The sequence below is a fragment of the Nicotiana sylvestris genome, chromosome 2, assembly GCF_000393655.2.
Source record: "Nicotiana sylvestris chromosome 2, ASM39365v2, whole genome shotgun sequence".
In the NCBI taxonomy this organism is placed as follows: domain Eukaryota; kingdom Viridiplantae; phylum Streptophyta; class Magnoliopsida; order Solanales; family Solanaceae; genus Nicotiana; species Nicotiana sylvestris.
The window spans coordinates 20,882,988-20,908,188 of NC_091058.1; the positions used below are offsets into that span (position 1 = coordinate 20,882,988).

The following is a 25,201-nucleotide window of genomic DNA, read 5'->3' on the forward strand; positions in this document are numbered from 1 at the left end:
ACCTTCAAATTTCCGAATAGTAAAAAGAAGTGAAGATAAAATAGTAAAAAGCTGTGGACAATTGTTTATAAGATTAATAAATTTAATATATATTTATGTAAAAATTGGTTATTGAGAATTCGTACAAAGTTTTGAAAATTCTAAGACGTTAAGGAACAAACGCTAAAAGGTAAAAATATTTTCAAACTTTTTATAACAATCCAAGTGTTTCCTGTTGAATTTAGCGAAAAATTGACATAATGGAATAAGGGACAAGCAAAAATATATTGTTAAACTTTAGAGAGTAAGTGGTGAGATTACAATCACTACCTTAAATAATATTAGGTGAATTTACAATCAGTAAAATATAAACGAGAATCAAACGTAGTTTCTCTTTGTTCCCACATTCCCGCTGAATCAGCTGGACTACTAGTCTTTAGCTGAAGGTTGTTTTGCTTTTGTATTCCATGGTTTTGTTCTTTCAAATATATATTCTCCCATTGAACAATTTTATTTGTTTTTGTAATGTAATGATCTCAAGAAAATCTAAAAGTAAAAAGGAAATCATCTCCGAAAGTCCTAAAAGAGTAAAATAGAGGGAACATTTCCCACTTGGCTAAGTAGTTAATTGTTTTATTTGATTCTTCTAAAATTAGGTTGGATTTGTCACTTCACTATTAGATACCCAAACTTGCAAGTAGCAACTCACATGCATCTCTTTGTCCAAGATAGATATATTTGCCTTTTCCCTTCAAAGAATAGAGGAGCCAATCATTATTTTAATGAAAAGCCTAACAAGATCACCAATGCCACCAATCTTGGCTAGGCTTATATAAGGTCAAAATCAACACTCTTTTCATCCCCTAAAACACAACCAACCTCTCTTGCAGCCACCACACTTTTCCTCCCAAATCCTCTTCTCTCTCTATTTTCTAAGAACATGGAGTTCTCAACCTTCCACCCCTCTACACGGAATTCTTTCTTCACCTCTCCTCTCCTCTTTCCCTATCATTTCATTCCTGAGAATTATGTTCATTGGAGAGAGACCCCTGAATCTCACATATATTCCGCTGATCTTCCAGGTAAAAAAAGAAAATCAAAATTGTTGAACCATTTAAAATAACCTCTTTTTTGAAGACCCTGTGCTTTGTTCTGTATTAGATATTGGTTTTCTAGAGTTTTTTAAAAAATGGTATTGATGTTTTCTTTTATAGGCCTGAAGAAAGAGGAAATAAAGGTGGAAGTTGAGGATTCAAGATACCTGATAATAAGAACTGAAGCTGCCAATGAAACCACAGAACCAACAAGGAGTTTCTTGAGGAAATTTCGGCTACCTGGAATGGTGGATATGAATGGAATTTGTGCTAGTTATAGAGATGGTGTTTTGACAATCACAGTTCCAAGAACTCTTGTGAGAAGGGGATTTTTCATTGAGCCAGCTGACTTGCCAGAAAGGATGGTGAATCTTGGTGCTAGAGCTGCTTGATATATTTTTTCCAAACAAGATTGGTTAATATTAGTAATACTTAATCTTGTAAACATTGATTGTTTCGGGAATAGACAATGATTTCAAGATTGTGCTTTCTTTGAGTATCTGTAGTTCTGTACATACTATTGTGCTTTCTTTGAGTATCTGTACATACTTTAGATTAATGATAATCCTTAAACTAAATTTGCTGTCGTTCCAAAAACTTTTAAGCTTGTGAATAATAGCAAAATTATGGCCTGGAGACTATTTACCCTGCATCACCTAAGGTGCAGAAGATGCAGGGGTTCCATCCCTTCTCCTTTTCATGGTCCATCCTCCCAAAAGAATATTAAAATAGAGGAGTATTAAAACCGAATCTTATGAATGCTCTCCAAGGAAAATCTGGGGATGATAGTTTCAGAATTAATGCACCATTGGATGTTGAATTTAGTTAATTAAGGAGGTGTATAGTGGTGTCCAATTTCAATTTGTAATTGCAGAACGCAGAGAACATAGAAAGATGCAAAATATCTTCATCTTTCCCAAGGGAGCAGGAAAGGGGATAATATTGTTAGACATAGTTAGTTTGGTCTAAATTCTAACATTTCTACCAAGTAGGTTCACTAAGAGGTCGAACTTGAAACATCCAGTATAATCAAGTTCTCCGTTGATCTTGAATCTAAAGGAGAAGGAATAGTGAAAAAAGAGGGAAGAATTTGACAGTAGGCTTTGCTGGTGGATAATTTTGGCCCATGGAATCTGAATCTCCTTTGATGCACTTGGAAAAAGATAAAGGTCACAGGGTGGGCCCTCCAGTCCCCTCCTTTACTTTGCGTCTACTTTAACCAACTTTAGTTAAGTGAACTGCGACTTGCAGTTGCCCCTGCCAAATTGATTTAAAAATCACAACTTGGATATTTAACAATTAATTACGTATGATTTTCAGCAAAAGGCTGCAACTTGCAGAAGCCACAGACAGGAGTATGATAAATGCAATAAAAAATGTCTTATCCAAATTTAATGCGACCCCACAGGGAAATTGACCAATTTAGTGGATCTAAAGTCGATAATTAACAGTTTACCGTCCTCGAATTATTAACATAGGAAAATTTCACAAGAATTAAGATTTCAGAATCGGAAAGAATTAGAATAGACCATTACATTTAATATTTGAGAAACAGTGAACTTTCCGCCCAAGCATGTCACTTGCATTAAATTGTTCATTAGGGAAAAAAAAACCTTGCTAAATCTTTTATGATGATTTAGAAGTATCGACACTATGGTTGGACGAGGTGGTGCGTAGTATCCCGCACACCAAGAAGTTGTTCATTGGCGGAGATTTCAATGGCCATATTGGGGCTAGTGCTAGGCGTTATGATGATGTGCATGTCGGGTTCGGTTTTGGGGATAGGAACTTCATTGTTGGAATTTGCTAGAGCTTTTGATTTGGTTATAGCCAACTCGAGTTTTCCGAAGAGGGAGGAGCACCTGGTCACATTCCGAAATTCGATGGCCAAGACGCAGATTGATTACCTTCTCTGCAGGAAATGTGATTAAGGTATATGTACTGATTGCAAGGTCAATCCCTAGTGAGCACCTCACGACCCAGCATAGACTCCTAGTAATGGACTTGGAGATCAAGAGGAGTAGGAGGAAAAGGGTGGCGTGCAGGCAACCTAAGATCAAGTGGGGTAACTTGACCAAGGACAAAGCTAAGGAGTTGGGGGAGAAGTTGCTGGCTATGGGGGCCTGAAGGAGTAGGGGGGACGCGACTAGTATGTGGATCATGACTGCGAGCTGCATTAGGGAAGCTGCTAGAGAGGTCTTAGGGGTCACGAAGGGCTTTTTTGGGGGTCATAAAGGGGACTGGTGGTGGAATGGAGAGATCCAAGGTAAAAATAGAAGCTAAGAAAGCTGCTTATTTAAAGCTTGTGGAGAGTATATACGAGGAAAAAAGGACTTATCGGGAGTGTTACAAAAAGGCAAAGAAAGAGGCAAAGTTAGCAGTTACAACAACAAAGAATGCGGCATTTGGTTGTTTGTACGAGGAGCTCGAGGCCAAAGGCGGGGACAAGAAGTTGTACGTGTTGGCCAAGGTAAGGGAGAGGAAGACCCGTGACTTAGACCAAGTCAAGTGCATCAAGGACGAGGATGACAAAGTATTGATGGATGAGGCACTTATTAGAAGAAGATGACAGACATACTTTCATAAACTGTTGAACGAGGAGGGAGATAGAAGCATTGTGCTAGGTGAGTTTGAGCACTCCGAGAGTCGGCAGGATTTTGGATTTTGTAAGCGTATTAAGGTAGAGGAGGTGGAAGGGGCGATGCGTAAGATGTGTAGGGGCAGAGCGACGAGCCTAGATGAAATCCCAGTGGAATTTTGGAATAGCGTGGGGTGAGCAGGCTTGGAGTGGCTCACTGGGTTGTTTAATATTATTTCAGGACGGAGAAGATGCCCGAAAAATGGAGGTGGAGTACGATGGTTCCGTTGTACAAAAACAAGGGTGATATCCAAAATTGCAACAACTATAGGGGTATAAAGCTATTGAGACAAACTATGAAAGTTTGGGAGAAGGTGGTGGAGGCCAGGGTGAGGAGGTGCGTGTCTATTTCCGAGAACCAGTTCGGATTCATGCCGGGACGTTCGACTAAGGAAGCGATTCATCTGGTGAGGAGATTAGTGGAGCAGTATGGGGAAAGGAAGAAGGACTTGCATATGGTGTTTATTGACCTTGAGAAAGCGTACGACAAAATCCTGAGGGAGGTTCTGTGGAGGTGTTTGGAGGCTAGCGGCGTTCCGGTAGCGTTCACTAGGGTGATTAAGGATATGTATGATGGTGCTAAGACTCGAGTGAGGACTATGGGAGGTGACTCGGAGCATTTTCCTGTTGTGATGGGGTTGCATCAGGGATCGGCTCTTAGCTCGTTTTTATTTGCCTTTGGCAATGGATGTGTTGTCGCGACACATCCAAGGGAGGTGCCTTAGTGCATGCTATTTGCCGATAATATAGTGTTGATTGACGTGACGCGAGTCTGGAGGTTTGGAGACAAGCCTGGGAGTCTAAAGGTTTCAAGCTGAGCAGAACCAAAACAAAATACTTGGAGTGCAAATTCAATGACGGGACCCATGAAACAAATGTAGATGTAAAGCTTGATGCCCAAGTTATCCCCAAGAGAACAAGTTTCAAGTATCTCGGGTGTATTATCCAAGGTAACGGGGAGATTGATGAAGACGTCACACATCGCTTTGGAGCAGGATGGGTGAGATGGAGGCTCGTTTCTGATATTTTATGTGATAAGAATGCGCCGCCAAGACTTAAGGGTAAGTTTATAGAGTAGCGGTTCGACCGACTATGCCATGGGGCTGAGTGTTGGCCAGTTAAGAACTCTCATGTGCAAAAGATGAAAGTAACAGAAATGACAATGTTGAGATGGATGTGTGAGTGTACCAGGAGAGATAAGATTAGGAATGAAGTTATCCGAGACAAAGTGGGAGTAGCCTCCGTGGAGGACGAGATGCGGGAGTAGAGGCTGAGATGGTTTGGATATGTTAAGAGGAGAAGCATTGAAGCTCCTGTTAGGAGGTGTGAGAGCTTGGCCATGGCGAGTTTGAGAAGAGGTCGAGGTAGGCCTAAAAAGTGTTGGGGAGAGGTGATTAGACAGGACATGGCGCTGCTTAGCTCACTGAGGACATGACCCTTGATAAGAGGGTGTGAAAGTCTAGGATTAGGGTAGAAGGTTAGAAGGTACTACTTATCTCTCCTTCTTTTTCTTCTCTCTTCCTTTCTTGCTTTCCTTCTTTTTCTTCTTCTTCCTCTTCGTCTCCTTCTTCTTTCTGAGCTGAGGGTCTATTGGAAATAATCTCTCCGCCTTCATTAGGTAGGGGTAAGGTCTGCGTACAGACTACCCTCCCCAGACCCCACCTGTTGGGAATATACTGGGTATGTTGTTGTTGTTGACATTACAGTTGGATTTAACTTCACTAAGTGTAAAGAATTTATACTATTAGTGTAGTTTTAACATGTTGTAGCACATAACCCGAGTTACCTGATATTATAAAAATTCCATCATAATGTCTGTATGGAGATTTAACATGTTGTAGCACATAACCTGAGCTACCTGATATTGTAAAAATTCTATCATAATGTCTATATGGAGATTAAACTCAGCAACCTAATACTAACAGCAACCTCACATATCTGATATCACACCCTAGAGTCCATAATGGACTAACTAAAAGTTAGATTAATGATGGTGTTGGAGAATGGAGAAGTATTCAGTGAAGATATCTTCACAATTCACTAACTGAACTGCAAGGAAAGTTTCTATTCCATCTTGCTAAACATGATGTACTAAATGCATACATAACAATATCAACAAAGACAAAGACTCCTATCCAACTAGTTAGAAAATTCTTACACCTTGTAAGAGAGTCGTCTAGTTGGATTTCCGAGGGACACTTTAATCAATTCCAATATCTCAACAGCTTCTCTCAATCTTTTGTCCAGCTCTTTCCTTGCATGTGGCTGTGGAGTCCTGGACCTGCGTAAATTAGGTTCAATCTTAGACAATATATCTACCACATCTAAACTGTTTTATGGAGAAGAAGATTAAGCAACTGGGGTTGGTATATTGAAGAGCAGACCACTTGTCAGGTTTTGCTTTCCGTGAAAGCTCTTCTACATGATCGCGTAGTCTCCTCAAAAGAGCAGGCAACTTGTGCACAGCTTCAACACCTGTTTTCTCTGTGAATATCTTCTTCAAAAGGTCTGACGCAATGAAATATCCCTCTTCTTTGTTTCTGCACAAGCATTTTGCAAAGTAGAAACATATAAAGCTTATGCCACCTGAAGTACATTAGGAACTTGATTTTAATGCTCAATTTCAATAGCATACCTTAAAAACTCCCGCAAGATTGTTTCCACTGATCCACAGCTATCAATTAGTACATTAATCAAGTGTGGATATCGGGAAAGGTTTCTGAGAGTGGAGAGTGCATGTTTTGTAACTTCTTGATCAGGTAGGCTCCGGCTGAGAGAGCTGATCAGCTTTAACAATGTACCAACAGCACCCGCAGCAACAAGTTCTTCACAACATTTTTGTGAATGTTGTGTTGCCATATCTATCAAAGGAAAAGAAAAAGAGGATATTATTTCTTTATGATCCCTAGGTGAACTATCTTGACTGAACTCATCACTCATGAGAATCTAGACATGCACCCTTCTACGCACTGTTAAGTGAGTGGACATTGAAAACAAGAAACAATCAAAGACGTATCTGTACCAGATGCACAAAACACTTACTCAGAGTTGCACAGATACGAAGAATGTCGCTGACACTTCTCATATTCAGAAGTTCTGACAGTGCTGCAACAAGCCTGTTTATTATGCGCATACCATCATTAACATTCGCAGCAGATTTTTGTACTCTCAGACGCAAATCAAGAAGCTGCCCTCTTAAATCTTTTCTCGCAAGGTAACCTTTCATGTATGCCTGCATAGTGAAAAATGACGCATGAGTTAAGAAAGTTCAAGAAGAATGAAGATACTGCTGATTCAACTACAAAAACAAATTTGGAAATATTTGGAATGTATACAAGAAAATTATTCAAGAAGAAGATTGCTAGCAGACATTCTAACAATAAGTACAAGCTTAATCGTGTAAAACTGAGCTTCATTCAATACGGCTAGAAAGCATAACGGCTTGGACGTATATTGCTGAGATAGTGAAAAAGGACACATACAGTTGAGATAGTATACCCAGTGTGCATTTATTCCCATATGTAACTTAGTGATCCAAAGCATATATGAGCTATCTATTATATTTGACAGTACTACATGATCACGTTCTATTTCTTCAGACAAGAATCTTTTCTTTCTCATCTTCTCACCTTCATATCTTCCCCAATTGCTTTCCTCATAGCTAATTCGCAGAAAAATCACCATAAGGTCATAACAAGAACTTCACCTTTCAAGAATTATACGCTGCTTCAATCCACTACAACCATTCTATCTGGTGATACAAATACTTTGAAACATACACATAATTTAGCAATGCCTATACTGCAAAGATGTTTTCTGATATTGAGCTGAACCATATTTCACTCAAGTAAGGACCCCTCTTTCCGGTGCTGGAAGATTCACACAACAACAACCACATGATTCCAGAGATTTTAAAGATTGTTACTTGACTTGCTCTGGGCCATTCCTGCTATATTGAATAGAACTACTTGCTAATACATTTTTAAGCATTATTGTTCAGCTTTTCTCCATGAACAAAATCAAGTTTCCAGATAATCTAAAAGCGCAAAATCGAGAAAAAAAATATCTTAAAAACATGCGATCAACTACAAAGGGGAGATTAGAAATGAATTATTGGATGCAAAGGCCATACGCACTGTCAGCTATGTTTCAGATGTGAGCGAAAATATTACAATCTACAGCGCAGGAAGATATAAATAGTGAAAGAGAAGGAGAAGTAATCTTCAAAATGCGACAAGAAAAGCTGGAAGTAAACAATACTTACCCAGCCATAGTCAAAGGAAATAAACAGCGGCAATAAAGAACTATAAAATACATGTGAACTTCAGAAGTTGCCTCAAGCATGTTAAGGAAGCACGGCGCGGTAAGCAAGATCTACGACTTACTTGGATCACAATAATTCGGTGCTTGTTTCTTGAAGCACTTTGCCGGGCTGTCCATCCTCGGACATGCGATTGGATGACAAGTGCTGCTTTTGTTCTCTGTTCATGAAGAAGTTTACCTCTCCACCACCTTTGCAACTTTAATACTGATTGCAATTGTATTTTAAGTGCAAGAGTTTGGTAACCCAATTTTGAGATATTACTGTAGCAAGAGGCCCCTGGAATACCATGCATTAAGTTGATTATAGGCAGGAATAAGAAAAGTCAACAATGAAACTTGTGGTTGAAAATAAAGGTACCTAGGAGACTCATTCTAGTAATGGCTCCTCTTGCAAACCGTTGTATTTCCAAAGTAGCATGCCTTTGGCGAAGGAATGCCTTCCGGTATTTCATGCTCCGAATTGCTGTTTGAATCTTTATAACAGCCTCTTTTTCAATGAGCAGCCTTTTCCTTGTTAACCAGCCACGACAATGGCTCTGGCACAACAAAAATTTATTAAACACTTGAAACAGTCAAGTCCTTTGAGAAAAGTATTGTATTAGTCCATATCATGATAAAGTTGCATGAGCTGCTATATGAAATCCTTGTTAGAGTAGTTAATGTAGGGGTAACATAACGGTTACAGAAGCCAGAAATGACGCAACAATTGACTGGCTGCAAAATATGGAAGTAAAAGCGGCAAATGTCATTGCCAAGTGAAAGTGCCAAAAAATAAACAACGCAGAAGTACCATTTTTTGCAATAAAGAACTATAAAATACATGTGAACTTCAGAAGTTGCCTCAAGCATGTTAAGGAAGCACGGCGCGGTAAGCAAGATCTACGACTTACTTGGATCACAATAATTTGGTGCTTGTTTCTTGAAGCACTTTGCCGGGCTGTCCATCCTCGGACATGCGATTGGATGACAAGTGCTGCTTTTGTTCTCTGTTCATGAAGAAGTTTACCTCTCCACCACCTTTGCAACTTTAATACTGCTTGCAATAGTATTTTAAGTGCAAGAGTTTGGTCACCCAATTTTGAGATATTACTGTAGCAAGAGGCCCCTGGAATACCATGCATTAAGTTGATTATAGGCAGGAACAGGAAACGTCAACAATGAAACTTGTGATTGAAAATAAAGGTACCTAGGAGACTCTTTCTAGTAATGGCTCCTCTTGCAAACCGTTGTATCTCCAGAGTAGCGTGCCTTTGGCGAAGGAATGCTTTCCGGTATTTCATGCTCCGAATTGCAGTTTGAATCTTTATAACAGCCTCTTTTTCAATGAGCAGCCTTTTCCTTGTTAACCAGCCACGACAATGGCTCTGGCACAACAAAAAATTATTAAACACTTGGAACAGTCAAGTCCTTTGAGAAAAGTCTTTTATTAGTCCATATCATGATAAAGTTGCATGAGCTGCTATATGAAATCCTTGTTAGAGTAGTTAATGTAGGGGTAACATAACGGTTACAGAAGCCAGAAATGACGCAACAATTGACTGGCTGCAAAATATGGAAGTAAAAGCAGCAAATGTCATTGCCAAGTGAAAGTGCCAAAACAAAGTATTGCACTTAGCCACTTACAACAATTTTGCTAAATTAAGGCAACAATATTTAGAAATACAAACGCATTTATATACTCCATAACTTGTTAGATAAACTTGTAATGCTTCTGGTTCGTCTATCTACGTTTCTCCTCATGCTAACTGGTGCAAACACGCTGTTTAAGACAAAAAAAAATCTAAGCCTGTCCCATAGGCTAATGATTCAAGGTACAATCTGCTCATGAAAGGAAATGACCTAAATTCTGCGGTTTGATTTGTGTCACATAAACATTATGGAACCCTGTACCTTATGTGACTGAGGATCTCTGGAAGGTTGCAGGATACAACTAACAGAAAAACATAATGCAAATGCATGAAAAAAAGAAGTTACACAATCTAAGTCCTTTAACTAGATGTTGACCTTACGAGGATGTACTTTCAATGAGTAACTTAATAAGCCTGGGGTACCAAATAAAAGGTGTAGTTAAGTACAATATATGGCAGGTCAGTATCGAGTGTATCTCTGAAGTAAATAAAAATGAATCAATATACCTCAAATATTTAATATTTCAAGAAAAAATTACCTGAATCATAATAATTTGAGATTTACGCCTATAAACTTCTCTTTGAGCAATCCGTTTGCGGACATAAGCCTGGATTGCAATTGCTGAAAGAGCTTCCTGTTTATAGCAATGAAAATCCCTCAAACATCTTGCAGATTGAAAAATGCTCTGTATTTTTATTGCTGCTTGCTTCTGATCCACAAATTTTTTCCTCATCAACCATCCATGATAGTAACTTTGAATTTTAGTTGCTGCAAAGTGTTGACTGTGTAGAGGGCTGCTTAATGTATATTCCTTTGAAGCATGTTGGATTGCTACCGCTGCATTTATATTCTCTTCACATTCCTTAGGAACTGTAGGAGATTGGTCCGTGCTTACAAGAGAAGACCTTACTATCCACCCACGAATACACTTTTGTATGACAATGGCAGCATCAATGAGAGTTTGAGCGGACAAATCTTGCGGTGATGCATCTCCAGTCACATGTCTCCGGGAAATCCAGTCTCTTGTGGCACGCTGGATGATTCTTACAGATCTCCTCAACTTAAGAAAGGCATGTCTATCGACCACAAAGGCAGCGTGTTTTTCCAAATTTTCTGAACAATTCCTTGCACCTGTTCATTTGTAGCAATACATTAAATGATAAAAGTTCTAACAGCTAGTAATGGAGCAAAAGGGAAGGGAAAAAGTAAGCATATACCACATAGTGATGCCAGATATGTCTGTGAACCAAAAAACTGAATTGATTGTTCCTTCTTTACCCTCAGCCATGCTTGTACTGCAGCTTGCAAGATACAGACTGCATTCCTAATCCTCAAATATTTGCGACGCTGCACTGACTGTCTGAAATGAGACTGTATTACTTTTGCTGCATTTTCTGAAACAATGAGACAAACATCTTTCAGCTGACTTGAGAGCTGGTAAAACTATACCTGAAGCATTCAAATTTTCATCTTCAGATGACAAAGCACAGAATGGAGATAGTAGGGGTGACACCCACATTGAATTATATACAAGAAGAAAAGCTATCGGAGAGAATATTGACATGTTCATGATAATGGTTACAGCAAAATATTTACACACTAAGTACGTAATTGTTTGGTGTAGAAGTTGCTAGTCGTTCCAGATCTATAACACCCCCCAAATGCCAACAGCATTTAAACAGACAGAATAAGCTGAAGTGCCAAAAATCTAAGAAGTATCATGGATGATTACCTTTTTGAGTATCATTGGTTCTTTTACTAGTAAAAGACCACTTTACTAGACTGCTAGAAGTTTCCTTAGAAGTGCATTTGTTATTTTGTTGAGCCATCTCTTGCCACCAAGACATTACAGCCTTAAAATTTCTGGCAACATCTGTATTATCAAAAAGGTCATAAAGACCATGAAATTAAATTAGTACAAAAGGCTATCGATGACATGGATATGAGACTATTACAAAGGAGAGAAGCCTTTATGCAGAGAAAGATTACCTCTACTGAAATTATTTCCGTAAAGAAATGGGAACCTTTTTCATAAAATTTGCATTCATTGGAAAAAGAAAATTGAAACTCGAAATACTTTATTCTAACCAACTTTAAGTAAAATCTGTAGTATTGACAACTTCACGTTTCCACACAACGTTTTCTGCCGCATGGTGTCACAGTCAAAATTATGTTCGCTGTAGTTTATATAAACAGCGCCTACAGGGTTCACTACCATTTGGTTTAATGGAAAATTTTCTGATGCATGGTGTTACCCAAAACTTTACTTCCTGTAGTTCATATAAACAGCTGATGAATGTTTCAAGTCTTCCATTGGCCAAACAAATGAAATAAATAAACGATAAAATTTCTAAAATTAGAATCCCTCAAAAGAACCATCAGACACCTTTGTCATCATTTTGTTCTGGGTCTACAGCTGCTTCAGGATGCATAAACCACTGGTCCGTGCTTAGCCGTCTCCTTTCAGGACTTTGACAATTAAATCCCAATAACTTGTGGAAATTCAATTGATCCTGTTAAAAGACAGCAATTGTCATCAGTTTCCCAAATTAAGACTGACACTAGTGAGTTGCATATAATCTATAATGAACAATACCTTGTTTCTTCTAACTAGTAGTTGAAATGAGAGAAACACCAAGAGAATAATGACACTCTGACCATTGCATGCACCGTTTGTTTCCAGTATATCACTGACTTGTAGTACCTGCAAAAAAATTATATTTAACTTTCAATCATACAATTTTCGGCCCACAAGTATTAAATTGAATTATTCCTGCCATCCCAAAGTGGATGTGGGTTGTTTGGTTTTAATGGAGCCACTAAAATAAAATTACTATGAAAGATCATTTTGGTCTAATGAAATATCCTGAGTTGCACAATAAGTGGTAAGATTTAACTTTCCATGTAGGGACAGACCAAAAAGGAATGATGGACATGGAATTGAGACTGGGGGAGTTTGAGAACAAAGGTATTTTGTTAACTGATCAACAACACCAAATTCATAGAATTATATAAATGGTATTGCGACCTCCAAAAGGTAACATATATGGGTTAAAAGCAATATGTGTCTGATTGTAACAGACCAAATGGTTTCTTCCACTTTTGAATCCCAAATATTTTGGTTAAGGTCAGAACATGGTTCGTTTCTACAAATTGTTCTCTATTTCTCAGTTCAACAGAAGTTCCAGAGGAAGACAAGAGAACCTAAAAAGGATAAAGGCTCAGAGGAACTATACACGGTATCTTATCCAATCACTAGGAGTATTGACTAATAAGGAGGCATGCACTTCTGGCAAGAAAAGACTAAGAGGGAAACTACCCGACAAACTTTCATTAGCCATATCGTAACTCCATAGGTAGATTACAGCTATTGGTTGCTTTTCATAGGATTTGCTCCCCTAAGAAGAATATTCTGTGGAGTGTGTAGTAGTAGGAAATCCTTGTTTGCCTCAATCTCTTAGGAGCAAATGCCTGCAATACATGGAACTCTACAAGCAAATGCTTATTGCAATACACTGCTACTTGAAATATCCCGGAAATATTACAAAAGTTTGAGCAGAGTTACTGTTTGGTTATCATAGAGATCTTTCTAAGTATAAGTTTTCAGGAAAAGAAGATGTATACTAATTTGATGGAAGGTCCCTCTGATGCTAAAAGGTATTTCATTCAGATTAATATGTGAGTGCAGAACCCATGTAAAAAGTTTGAAAGTTGAAGCACTTACAGGAAAATTAAGAGGTCTGGCATATTCTTTTTCTGTAGAAATTTTAAGTACTTTTATCAATACTCTTATTTGCAGGGGACAACTTCATCGTTGGGAAACAACAGTTGGAGCAGCATTTCTTTGAAACACTCAGAACTATTTTGCTCCTAAATCAATTATTTTACCAAGGAAATAACAGAATATTATGAATCGCTCAATTTTTACAGACACTAAGTAAAATATTGTTTCACCTCTGGAAACCTCCCCAATAGCAATGGCAGCTTTTGAGATAGAATAAAATTGTGCACTGCATCTGTGTAATCAACTACAGATACTATGGAAACTTCTTCTTTTGCTTCACTGAGTGCCTGTACTATCATCACAAAACGGTATTGAGCTGCAAAATTGTCTTAGTAAAATGTTAAACAATGATAGATTCATGGATAAAATTCAAGCACCTGATAAGAGCAGGAACAGCGATTGTCCTTGCGGAAATAATAATCAAGCAAGCACCACATAGCTTTTCCATCAACAAACGATGAAAAATTTTCGACCTTAAGGTCATAACTTTCACAAATTGCCTGAAACAGTCAGGTAATCATGTTCATATGATAAATCCAAAATCATAATGATACAGGCAGCAATAATCTTCTAACGAGTCTACTACTTATAGAGCATTAGGGTGCTCCATAGTGGAAGCTACATATTCTGCAGCTAGGATTATTTGAAAACTGAGCATGAGTGTTACTACATCCTTCGGAAATACTGGGAATATGTTATCCAGACAAGAGCCAAATAACAGGAGTTTTCTATTTTCCTATTAACCAGGCATATTCACCGTGTTAAATCCTGAACGTTTCCTTTTGCATCACAGTTAAAGAGCTATGTTTTCCAGAAAGGAGACTAAAGGACAATCCAACAGAGTAGCGTAGTCAAAATGCCCGCATAGAATCACACCCCATAAGAGTTGTTTCTTTTAGTCATCTACATCAACTAGTCAATCAAACTTCTAAGCATCACTTAACCATATGTGATATAATCAGTGTTAAGCGTACTAGGTGACAACATTGAAAGAATGGAAATGGATCATCACAAAATCAATCGAGAATAATAATAGGATCACCACAAGGCTGATATAAGGAAAACATTACTACCGTAGTCACAAAGTTCATTAAATGATAATAATACCCGGATCCAATTCAGGAGCATGTCCAAGTGATTGCAGCTGCTTGAGTTTTGCTGTAAGTGGAAAATATGAAAAACATTATCAAATTTGGCTTGTTACAGTCAGGTGATTTAAGTGTACGAATATAAAATACACACTCTTTTAGACACAATGAGCATTAACACATAGAGGTGTAAAACATGTTCATAGATTCCTATCTTACCCAATCTACATCACTACGACTCACATTATATACCTATACTGTTCTTAGATGACATTCTGATTCAACCAGTGCCTTGCGATGAGAAAGTTCTTTTTTTCTGGAAAGTAGAATAAGTATCTTTACTCCAGACTAAGCATACCTCAACAACTCCTCGGATTTTAGAAATCTCCTCTGAGAAAAGTTCTTTGTTGATTAGAAGTGGCAACTGCAAAATCGACATCAGAATATATCATGAATATAAAAGAAGTCAAGAATATAGTTCCTGTAGCTAACAACAAATTTTATAATAGTTAGGAAGCAAAGTACAGCTAACTAAACTGAGAAAGGATTTATTGCATAACTATTTTATTTATATAAAAGCAACAGTTAAAAGATCATACCTCGTTAAAAATAAGGTTAAGTTTTTTAGAGTGTACTAACATAGATGGAATAGTCACTACTCACTAGGAATAGTAAATTTCACCTGCAAGTGCACAAAGATGTTCCAGAGCAATGAAATGGTGAGCTCCTTGTCTCCATCAACGATGTCTTCTGCCATAATGATTGTTCCATCTTGATCACACAATGGGACACCTGCCTCCCTGAGAAATTGTAGAACTGTGCCACAGTTCACCAGACTCTTCTTGCGAGTATCTGAGGGAACTACCATTTTCTGACATAGAACAGCACATAGAACAGTTCATAAGCCTTACCATTTTCTGACGTAGAACAGCACATAGAACAGTTCATAAGCCTTACGTTTCCAATTGTAACAGCTTCTGTAGACATGGGAACCAATCTAACACATACAAAAGGAAAGGAAGGAAAGACGATCATTTATAAGCTAACCGAGAGGATAGAAGGATCATGTTGCAAGAGTTGAATGGCTCTGCAAAGTCTAATGCCATCCTGAAGGTCCTTAAATAAATCAGCCACACCAAAGTGATACTCAAGCAAAGGATTCTGCACCAGACAATATCAGTTGGCCACAATAATCAGAGACCTATACTGCAACACATATGAATGATGTCAACCGTGCCGTAAAAGTAAACAGACGACAAGAGCGCTCGCTAACCAAGAGACAACCCCATATAAACGAGGGCTCAACTCGGTCCAACTTAAACATGAGACAACCCGGTAACCAGAAAAAGTCAACCATGTAGTTAAAGCATTTACAATTGCAAACTAAGATCATTAATCAACATGCTTACCTGTTGATATGTCACTTTATAGCCTACGATGACAAGATGCGCAAGTAGATTGCCTTCACCATGCATCACATCAGATGATAAGAACTCTAACATGTTTTTAAGATAGGGAAATGTTAATACACGAGTTATAATAGAAAGGTCTTGTAAACAATCTACAGAAGAAAAATATGAAGAGTAAACAAGCAATTACTGTTGATCAGTTGACGGCTAGATTTAGCATCTGATTGCAAAGAGAACAATAGAGGAGATCCTCCATCTTGTGCGTCAATACCATATTTAAGTGGCAGACTACTCTGAGTTTTGACTCTATCTAGTATGAGAACAAGCAACAAAAATCTCTTCAAGACAATATTGCCTAACTTTTCATAGTAACCAGGTCTATATAAACCCTCCACTAACTTGTTATAAGCATAGGTCTTTGCTAGACCAACATGTGAGAAAAATTGCTTATCAAGCACCATCTTCAAGAAGGCAATTTCTTGGTCGGAATTGACATCTCCATTTGGTAACAAGGTGTCACCCCCCAAGAGTATGTACAATCCAATCCGAAGCCAAACGGGGTTATAACACATAAGAGTTCTCAAGGCTTTCTCCTTCATTCCAACATCAGTTACCATGGGACAATGAGCTCTCATTTTCAGGCGTCCTTCATCAATGGTCTGAAAAGATAACCAAAGCAGGAGAAATTTAACAAATGACCATAATTCAAACCATGATAAAGTAGGCATATATTTTATTTTGTGATAATAATATTTATTGGTTGAATCAAGGTATTGTTACCTAAAGCATGCACAGTCGCACTTTTACAGTTCTCAATTCGCACTAATTACACTTGTGGCTCAAAGAATTGTTAAACAAGTTGTGAAGCTTCAGATTACTTTAGATCGGTGCCTAAGATCTTGATTCCAATATAACACACTCTATCATCTCCTTGAGTAAATATTAGCAGTAGAGTAACTTAGAAAAAGCATCATCAAATCAATCAATCAACTATGAATCATTAGTTTTTTTCAACCTAATTTATTCCAATATAAAACAATTTGTCTTTTGAGAGAAATAAGGGTCCTCTGAGACTAGAGGTTCTCGTAGTTGGACCATTTCTTTAGTTTCAATCTACCACAACCCTCGTCATTTAATCAAGCTTGAGACCAATCATTCTTCGCGAAGGCGGAGTTTCATCAGCAAGCTTCTCATATTTTTTTAAAAACAGATTAAGCTGATTATTCGATCATTCATCAGAAAACGGCTTTACAAATTGATTCAATTGTGAATTTAGCATCTCCATATGTTACCTTTGTTACTTGAGTCATTGTAACAAAAACCTCTTTACAGCTTCCCAAGCTGAGGTAACCACTCATCCTCTCCTTTAAATCATCAAAGCTGCAAATGTCAGTCAACGAAGCTTTAAGTCCCGAAAACATGGAATCTGAAAATGCTGTTGTCTCTCCATCTTCAAAATTTGAGGATAAATGCCTCTGCCTCTTGGGCCCTCGCCACAGCACATCAACTCCAACAGTGTTGTGCCCTGCCCCACTTTCCCTCCTCTTCCCATTTCCTGCAACACACGGCAGCCGATTGGACGTCTCAAATCCTCCGGTGAAACTCGAGACATCGCAACCACAAGAGCTAGGGTTTTCAAACAAGAAATTCAGCCACACGGTAAGCGACTTCGCGAGTGATTTCAACGATCTCTCTTTGCTAATCAACGCCTTTCGTGCTGATTTCGTTTGCTCGAGCTCGAACGCCTTTAATCTTCGAGCAGTAGCACTCGACTTCACCGCCGACGGCTTCATGCTTCCACGACGGCGGACGGAAGATACCGGCGTGGTTTTCGAGGCGGTGAAAAACTCCGCCTGGCAGTGAATCGGTGTAGGAGAAGGAGAACTAAACTTTGCTGCATATCGTGAAGGCTTTGGAGTTTTGAAATTGGAGATTTCTTTAAATGGAAAGTCCTGGAAGGGTGATGGGATGCATGAAGTTTGTGACGCTTTCTTCTGTTCCATTTTCCAGCCAGATTCCGATGGATTTGTCTGAAACTGAGAAAATGGTGAACTTTTTTATCTTTACCGTTTTAATTTGAATGTGGAGACAGGCGGGGGGTTTTATGAGTAGTTAAATTTTGAATTGTACTCGGGTTCTCGGGCCTTCAGCCTGGCCCCTTTCCGGTTCACTCCAAAAGGAAAGGAATCCACAAAAGGTAATCTCCTTAATAAAGGTAAAGTAAATAGGCGGTTACGATATTATACATATGATTGGTTTAATTTCAAATCTAATGATATTTTTTGGGTAAATTTAAAAAATGGTCATATAATTATAATTTTTTTTCATCAAAATCATACAACTTTGTTTTCTCACATAAAAATTATATAACTATGACTTTTTTTTCGCCAAAGTCATATAACTTTGTTTTCTCACACAAAAATCATAAAACTTTCACTAATTCACACAAAAATCATAGTGGTTGAAATTTCCGGTAGTATTTTCTTATTTTATGTTTTTTATTTTTATTTTTTAATCTAACAAATAATTACCCAATTAAAAATAGAAAAAATATGAGTATATTTTTAGCCGCTCCTAAAAATAATAGCCGGTAAAATATTATTTATATATATATATATATATATATATATATGTGTGTGTGTGTGTGTGTGTGTGTATTATATACATATAACATACACATTCTATATGTACTTTCGCTAGCAAATACAATTAGTTTCCGCCAACCGATTAATTATATATTTTCCCCTTAAAATTGGAATGACCGTTCCCAACCTGACTCAATACCCATATACATAAGTTAAAATAATTCTAAAAGTGATTTCTTCCCCTTATAAAAAATTTAGTTTGGAATGCATGAGATTCTAACAAAAAAAAAACAAAAAAAAAATTATAATTAGAGAGCATTTAAAATAAAAATGCTATCAATTTGAATAAAAAAATTGAAAAGACAAATAAAAGATAGAAGTATCATGTTTTGAAGGATTTACTATTCACTTTTAGTATTATTTTAATTTATATTCGGGCGGACCAGATCGGGTTGGGTCATTCCTATTTTAGTTGAATTATTATTTATTTACTAGACTGAAAATAAAAAATAAAAAACCAAAGTAAGAAAATACTTCTAAAAATATATTTTTCGATCACTATGATTTTTATGTGAGTTAGTAAAAAAGTTTATAATTTTTGTGTGAGAAAATATAGTTATATGACTTTGATAAAAAAAAAAAAAAAGAAGAAGTCATAGTTATATGATTTTTGTGTGAGAAACAAAGTTAGATGACTTTGGTGAAAGATAATCATAATTACATTACCAATTGTGAAATTTACCCGATTTTTTTTCCATTTCTAATTTGAAAAAAAACGTGAGTAACAACGAAGTATTATCGAATTGGAAATTCTGTAGGTCTAAGTTATATACACGATAGTGTTATATTTCTTTACAAAATTGGTGTAATATAGTAAATTAATTATTGTTTATCATGTTATCAATTAACAATTATAATAAATATTTAAAATAACTAGATAGGGTTAAATGTGCAGGGATTATGCAGATACACATGCCCCTTCCCTTCTCTTTTGGATGAATGGGGTGATTTAGAAGGCGATTTTCGATCAAGTTGGTCTTTCTCAACGTGATGTATAGCACGAAAACCCTTTTGATACAAGATAGGGCCATTCACATGAGAGGGAAAAAAAAGAATCATTTCTTATCTTCTTTCTCGAGAGGAAAAAAGAACGAGGTCTTATGGAGGCCGGGGGTGGGGGTGGGGGGGAGCTTGAACCTACCTATATCTTGATATATCTTTTTTGCGGGTTGTGCTGTAATAAGCAAGATTTGTAATAAGAAAGATCTTGCTATGGCCATACTGATTCACTGAATGCTCTCTCTCTCTCTCTTTCCGGTTAACCTTCAAAGTGGAAGAAAGAGTATTATTAGTACCCACACGATGTGCGAATATTATTAAAGAATATTAATTATATCAAAGTATAATTTAACTTATTTGAGCACATTAGATCATATGGTTTAACAAAATTATTATTATCCTCTTTGTCTGCTCAATAAATAAACTCCTGTGTAATTATATTAAAGGACTCATATAAACATCGAATAACTTTTGGATGATAGTACAATATCATAACTATATAAGTTATGCTGCAAATAACCTAATAATGTAACATGATTTAAAACAAATGAGAATACATTATAATTAAATAAATCGAAGAAATCCTCCATTTACTATTTTGTTAACTTTATTTGTTATTTGTTCATCATCATTACAATAATGTTGCATTATGAGCCGAGCCCGGGCCTAAATAGGCTTAATGGGTCGGGTTTAATGGGTCTGGGCTTCGTGGGCCTGGGCTCTGGCGGTCCCGGGCCTGACGGTCCCGGGCTTCGTGGGCTCAACGGGTGAGACCAGTCCATGACGGGCCTAAGCCCATATGGTCCTGTGTTTAGCGGGTCGGGCCCGTGGGCTTAGCGGGCCTAGCGGGCTTTTTTTGTTTTTTGTTTTTGTTTAAGGCAATATCTTGTAAACCATATCATGGCTTTATAAAATAGTAGAAATCTAATTATTAAAAGTGCTTGACGAAAAAGTAATATATATATAGACTATAGTATACTAGTATAGTATATATAATATATATATAGTATACTAGTATAGAATGTTATGTATATATATTTCATTGTATATTTTCTTGTAGTATATATTGTATGTTATGTATATATATTTTCTTATATATTTTCTTGTAGTATATATATTGTATGTTATGTATATATTTCTCTTATATATTTTTTTGTAGTATATATATTGTATGTTATGTATATATATTCCCTTATATATTTTCTTGTAGTATATATTGTATGTTATGGATATATATAGTATAGCTTATATATTTTCTTGTATTATATATTGTATCTTATGTATATATATTATAGCTTATATATTTTCTTGTAGTATATATTGTATGTTATGTATATATATTCCCTTATATATTTTCTTGTAGTATATATTGTATGTTATGTATATATATTCCCTTATATATTTTCTTGTAGTATATATTGTATGTTATGTATATATATTCTCTTATATATTTTCTTGTAGTATATATTGTATGTTATGTATATATATTCCCTTATATATTTTCTTGTAGTATATATTGTATGTTATGGATATATATAGTATAGCTTATATATTTTCTTGTATTATATATTGTATCTTATGTATATATATTATAGCTTATATATTTTCTTGTAGTATATATTGTATGTTATATATATATTATAGCTTATAAATAATTCCAAGTTAAAGACAAAAAAATATTGCAACAAGATATTCAAGGGCATGTCTTATAATTTTTATTACCAAAAATGACATATCTTTCTTAGTCTTCCTTCCCCCAATGGAATGAGCACAACAAGGTACTAATACCACCATTAAAAGAAAAAAAATCTAAAAGAAGATGTGCCAAAGTACAAGTTACACCATAATCTACATTGTATCTCTAACAAATATCATAAATCCTTCAAGGTTCGGAGGAGGTTGCGTTGGTGGTGGTGGAAAAGAAGCTTGTTCATCACCACTTCCGGGCGAAGCAGAATCCTCCGCAAGTTCCGCCATCATTTCTTCATAATTTCATCTATCGCCGGTTGTGATTCCGCAATTCCAAAGTTTCTTCTTTCCGAGCGGATCCAATCTCTAAATAGTATTGATTTTTCCAAGCTCTCCCTCATAGACGTTCTATGATCACCTATTTGCAGTCTTGCTTGACTGAAAGCGCTCTCTGATGCAACAGTTGAAGCTTGAATTGATAAAATATCCCGAGCCATCCTTGCAAGAACCGGAAAATGTTTTTCCCTTGCCTTCCACCATTCCAAAAGATCAAAAGAGCCGTCTGGATTCTCCTTTTCAAGTCCCTGAGACAAATAAACTTGAAGCTCATTTAGATGTGAAGTTTCATCATAATTATCACCTTGAGAACCCCTGAACTCCGTCCAAGATTTAAGAGCTTTTAAGCCCGCAACTCTTTTAGACGATTGTGAGCTAGACGAAGTAGGGGTTGGAATAGTTGGCCTAGCATGCTCTAAGGCAAGTTGATAAGCATTATAAACTGTTTGAGCATTAATTTTAATTGAGGCTTTTGCATCTGCAAGTGTAGCAAGTTCCTCATTTGAAAGATCTAAAGCCTTATAAATATTTGAATACCAAAAATGAGGACCTCCCAATTTCATTGTAGGATTTAACATTGCAGCAAGACCATAAATAGAAGGGATAGGAAAAAAATATTTTTTAAACTTTTGTTTCATTTCATTTATAGCAAGTTGATAAATTTCCCCACCCTCCGAAAATTCAACAAACAAATCAGATAGTGCTGCAATATAAACTAAACAGTTTGAAATAGTAGGATAATATTGCCCAGAAAATGCATTTGTAGCATATTGAAAATGTTCTAAAAAATCTAAAAGAATTTTAACATTCGTCCAATCTTGAGTAGTAAGCATTTCATCATCATCCTCACCACCTACCCGAGCATTAAACGTTGCATTAATTGGGTTTCTATATTCATATGCAACTACTAAACTTTCGTACATATAATTCCATCTAGTCGGGCAAGGTTTAAGAACCTTTCTTTCTCTAAGGCCATATTCATCACATTTTTTAAAATATTCTCTTAGTCTACTTCTACGGTTTGAATTAAAAAGCCAATTAAGAGCCATTCTAACCTTTTCAATTTCTAAATTTAAAATTCGCATACCATCACCGACAATTAAATGATAAATATGACAAATACATCTAACATGGAAAATATTACTAAATGCAGGATTTATTGTTGTTGTAAGTATGCATATAGCACTAGTGTTACTAGAAACATTATCCATGCCATTATATTATCTCTAAAGCAAAAATATCTACAAATATCTGCAACAGTGTTAGCTATAAACTTACCTGTGTGACGTGAATTAATTATTCTATACGCAATTATGCGTTTTTGCATTGTCCACTCCTCATCTATCCAATGACTTGTAACAGTTAGATAATCACAATCATTACCACTTCTACCAATATCAGTAGTAATAGAAATCCGATTAGGTATATGAGTAAATAAATACCACAAATATTGTTCATATTCATGTTTATATTTATAAATATCGCTCTTAACTGTTGCGCGAGGCCAACCTTTATAAGTAGGATTAAAAACTCTTCGAATATAATGAATCCAATTAGGATTAGAAACAAAAGTATAAGGTAAGCACATAACGGTAATCATCTTTGCTAATTCTTCACGATCTCTATTAGGATCGTAATATAAAATACCTCCGGTCACAGTGTTAATTCCTGGTTGAACTAGATTTGAAACTGTACTAGGGTTAACCGTAGAATCTACACTTGTCCCCTCTAGCTGCGTTTTCATTTGTAAAAATCTAGCTTTATCTCTAGGGTGTGTTTTTATGTGCCTAGTCAAACTACCCATGCCGCTACGGTCTCCAGTATATTTATGCGCCATTAATTTCCCACAAGTTTTACACTTAGCCTTATTTTGTTCTCTTACTTGAGTAAAAAAATTCCAAACTAATGATGTTTCTAGGCGTTTAGCAGGTTCTCTATTAAAAGTAGGAGTTTCTACAGGTGGGTCGACCGGTGCATCAGTTGGGTTATTAAGAGGACTAGTAGGTGTATCATCTAAATCCGGTGCTTGAGTTTCATCATCATCCTCATTTTCCTCATTATTTTCTAAGATAGTTTCATTAGGATAAAGAGCATTCATAATTTCATCATCTAATCTTTCACCTGGTGCAACATTATGGCAAAATTCACTATCGGTAAATTGAAAACAAGGGTGATCACTATCAAGAATTACGGGAGGAGGAGGACGTCTAGGTTGGCGACTACTTTCAACTTGCTTATCTTTTCTAAGTCGGGGAGCCGGGGGAAGGGTAGTTGGTTGGCCACTACTTTCACCGGTTTTATCTTTTCCCTTACCAAACATTTTTTTCAAAGAAAATGCCATATTAATTACAATTATGCAAACTAAAACACACAAAAATATATTCTTAAAACTTAAGAGTTGAAACGAGTTTACCGGATTGCCGAACAACTTCTTGAAAATTGAAAATCGTTGAAGACTTGAAGACTTCAATTCACTAACTTCACAATTTTTCACGAAGTTTCAACAATAAAATAAGCAATTCTAGTAGAGAGATTGAGAGAGATTGATGAATTGGTGAGTAAAAATGAAAGAATTAGGGGGTATTTATAGTTGAGAAATGGAAAAAAGTGTAATTATATAAAGTTTGGGGGCCAAATGACTATTTTATAAACTACCAAACGGTAAAAAAAAAGCCCCAAACGGCTACTTTTTAAATATGGCCGTTGGGCTGTTTTTTTTTTTAAAAAAAATAAATTATAGCCGTTAGGCCCGGACCAGGCCCGCCAGCCGGTCCCGGGCTAAACGGTCCCGGGCTTGTGGGCTTAACGTTGAAGACCAACCCGCCTCGGGCTTTAAGGGACCGTTAGGACCGGCCCACCAGGGCCGTTAGGCCCGTTAGGACTGCGGGCCCGATCCGGTCCGGTTCAGGCCCGGCCCACAGTGCAACATTACATTACAATCTTCAATCACATCCTACTTATAACTCGCATGAAGATCATAAAGTGGTGAAACACATATTTATTTAATTTAAAAATAGTCTCATATGAGATAATAATTCATTTTGACCTATAATAATAATAATAATACAATAAAAAATTATCTTCACTTAAATTTAAAAGGTATTTTAACTCAGATGTACCCAAACATTATTGTCCAACATATTTTCTAATAAAATACTAACTTCAATACCTCGATTTATATAAATCTTAGTCTTATAATGATTAACATGTGTCATTCTATACTATACTAGTCAATTTATCTGCGCTTCGCGCGATCCTATTAAACCAATAAATAGCTAATTTATACCTATATTTTAATCTATATACGCAAATATATACCTCCAATTAGACCCAAAACGCTCCATATTATTAATCCACATTTTTTAAAAATAATTATTGTTCTCTAGTAAATGATCATCCACTTCACTAATTTCTATAACGAAAGTTCATGTAACCAAAAGAACATTAAATAATTGAGTACTACTTCTTTTTCTGTTACTCCTTTCTAAATTTTTGTGTACTTTAAAATGATCTTCTTTTCTTGTCAAAACTTTGACAAACTAAAAACTATAAAAGCATTAAAAAGAAAGTTGATATTTTTAATTTATC

The 25,201-nt window shown here is 36.4% G+C and overlaps 2 protein-coding genes across 3 annotated transcripts; one reads left to right on the plus strand and one right to left on the minus strand.

Moving 5' to 3' along the window:
* The first annotated feature begins 837 nt into the window (after positions 1-837).
* Positions 838-1,563, plus strand: LOC104214411 (15.4 kDa class V heat shock protein). The gene is made up of 2 exons (XM_009764074.2): positions 838-1,061; positions 1,194-1,563. Exons 1-2 carry the CDS (start codon positions 920-922, stop codon positions 1,463-1,465), a joined length of 414 nt encoding a protein of 137 aa, XP_009762376.1. The 5' UTR covers positions 838-919; the 3' UTR covers positions 1,466-1,563.
* Positions 1,564-1,968: 405 nt separating this feature from the next.
* LOC104214386 (uncharacterized) lies at positions 1,969-18,055 on the minus strand. 2 transcript variants are annotated; one of them, XM_009764046.2, is made up of 23 exons: positions 17,237-18,054; positions 16,135-16,603; positions 15,945-16,030; positions 15,583-15,696; positions 15,218-15,406; positions 14,894-14,959; positions 14,555-14,605; positions 13,825-13,947; positions 13,618-13,734; positions 12,260-12,367; positions 12,050-12,176; positions 11,396-11,536; positions 10,881-11,057; positions 10,202-10,794; positions 9,221-9,398; positions 8,925-9,139; positions 8,393-8,570; positions 8,097-8,311; positions 6,754-6,943; positions 6,347-6,572; positions 6,096-6,251; positions 5,872-5,992; positions 1,969-2,330 (listed from the first exon to the last, which is right to left on the minus strand). In XM_009764046.2, exons 1-23 carry the CDS (start codon positions 17,945-17,947, stop codon positions 2,289-2,291), a joined length of 4,593 nt encoding a protein of 1,530 aa, XP_009762348.1. In that variant the 5' UTR covers positions 17,948-18,054; the 3' UTR covers positions 1,969-2,288. The 2 variants fall into 2 exon arrangements, with proteins under 2 accessions (XP_009762348.1, XP_070023869.1); XM_070167768.1 differs by lacking the exons at positions 8,393-8,570; positions 8,925-9,139 and having other exon boundaries at positions 17,237-18,055.
* Between the last annotated feature and the right edge of the window lie 7,146 nt (positions 18,056-25,201).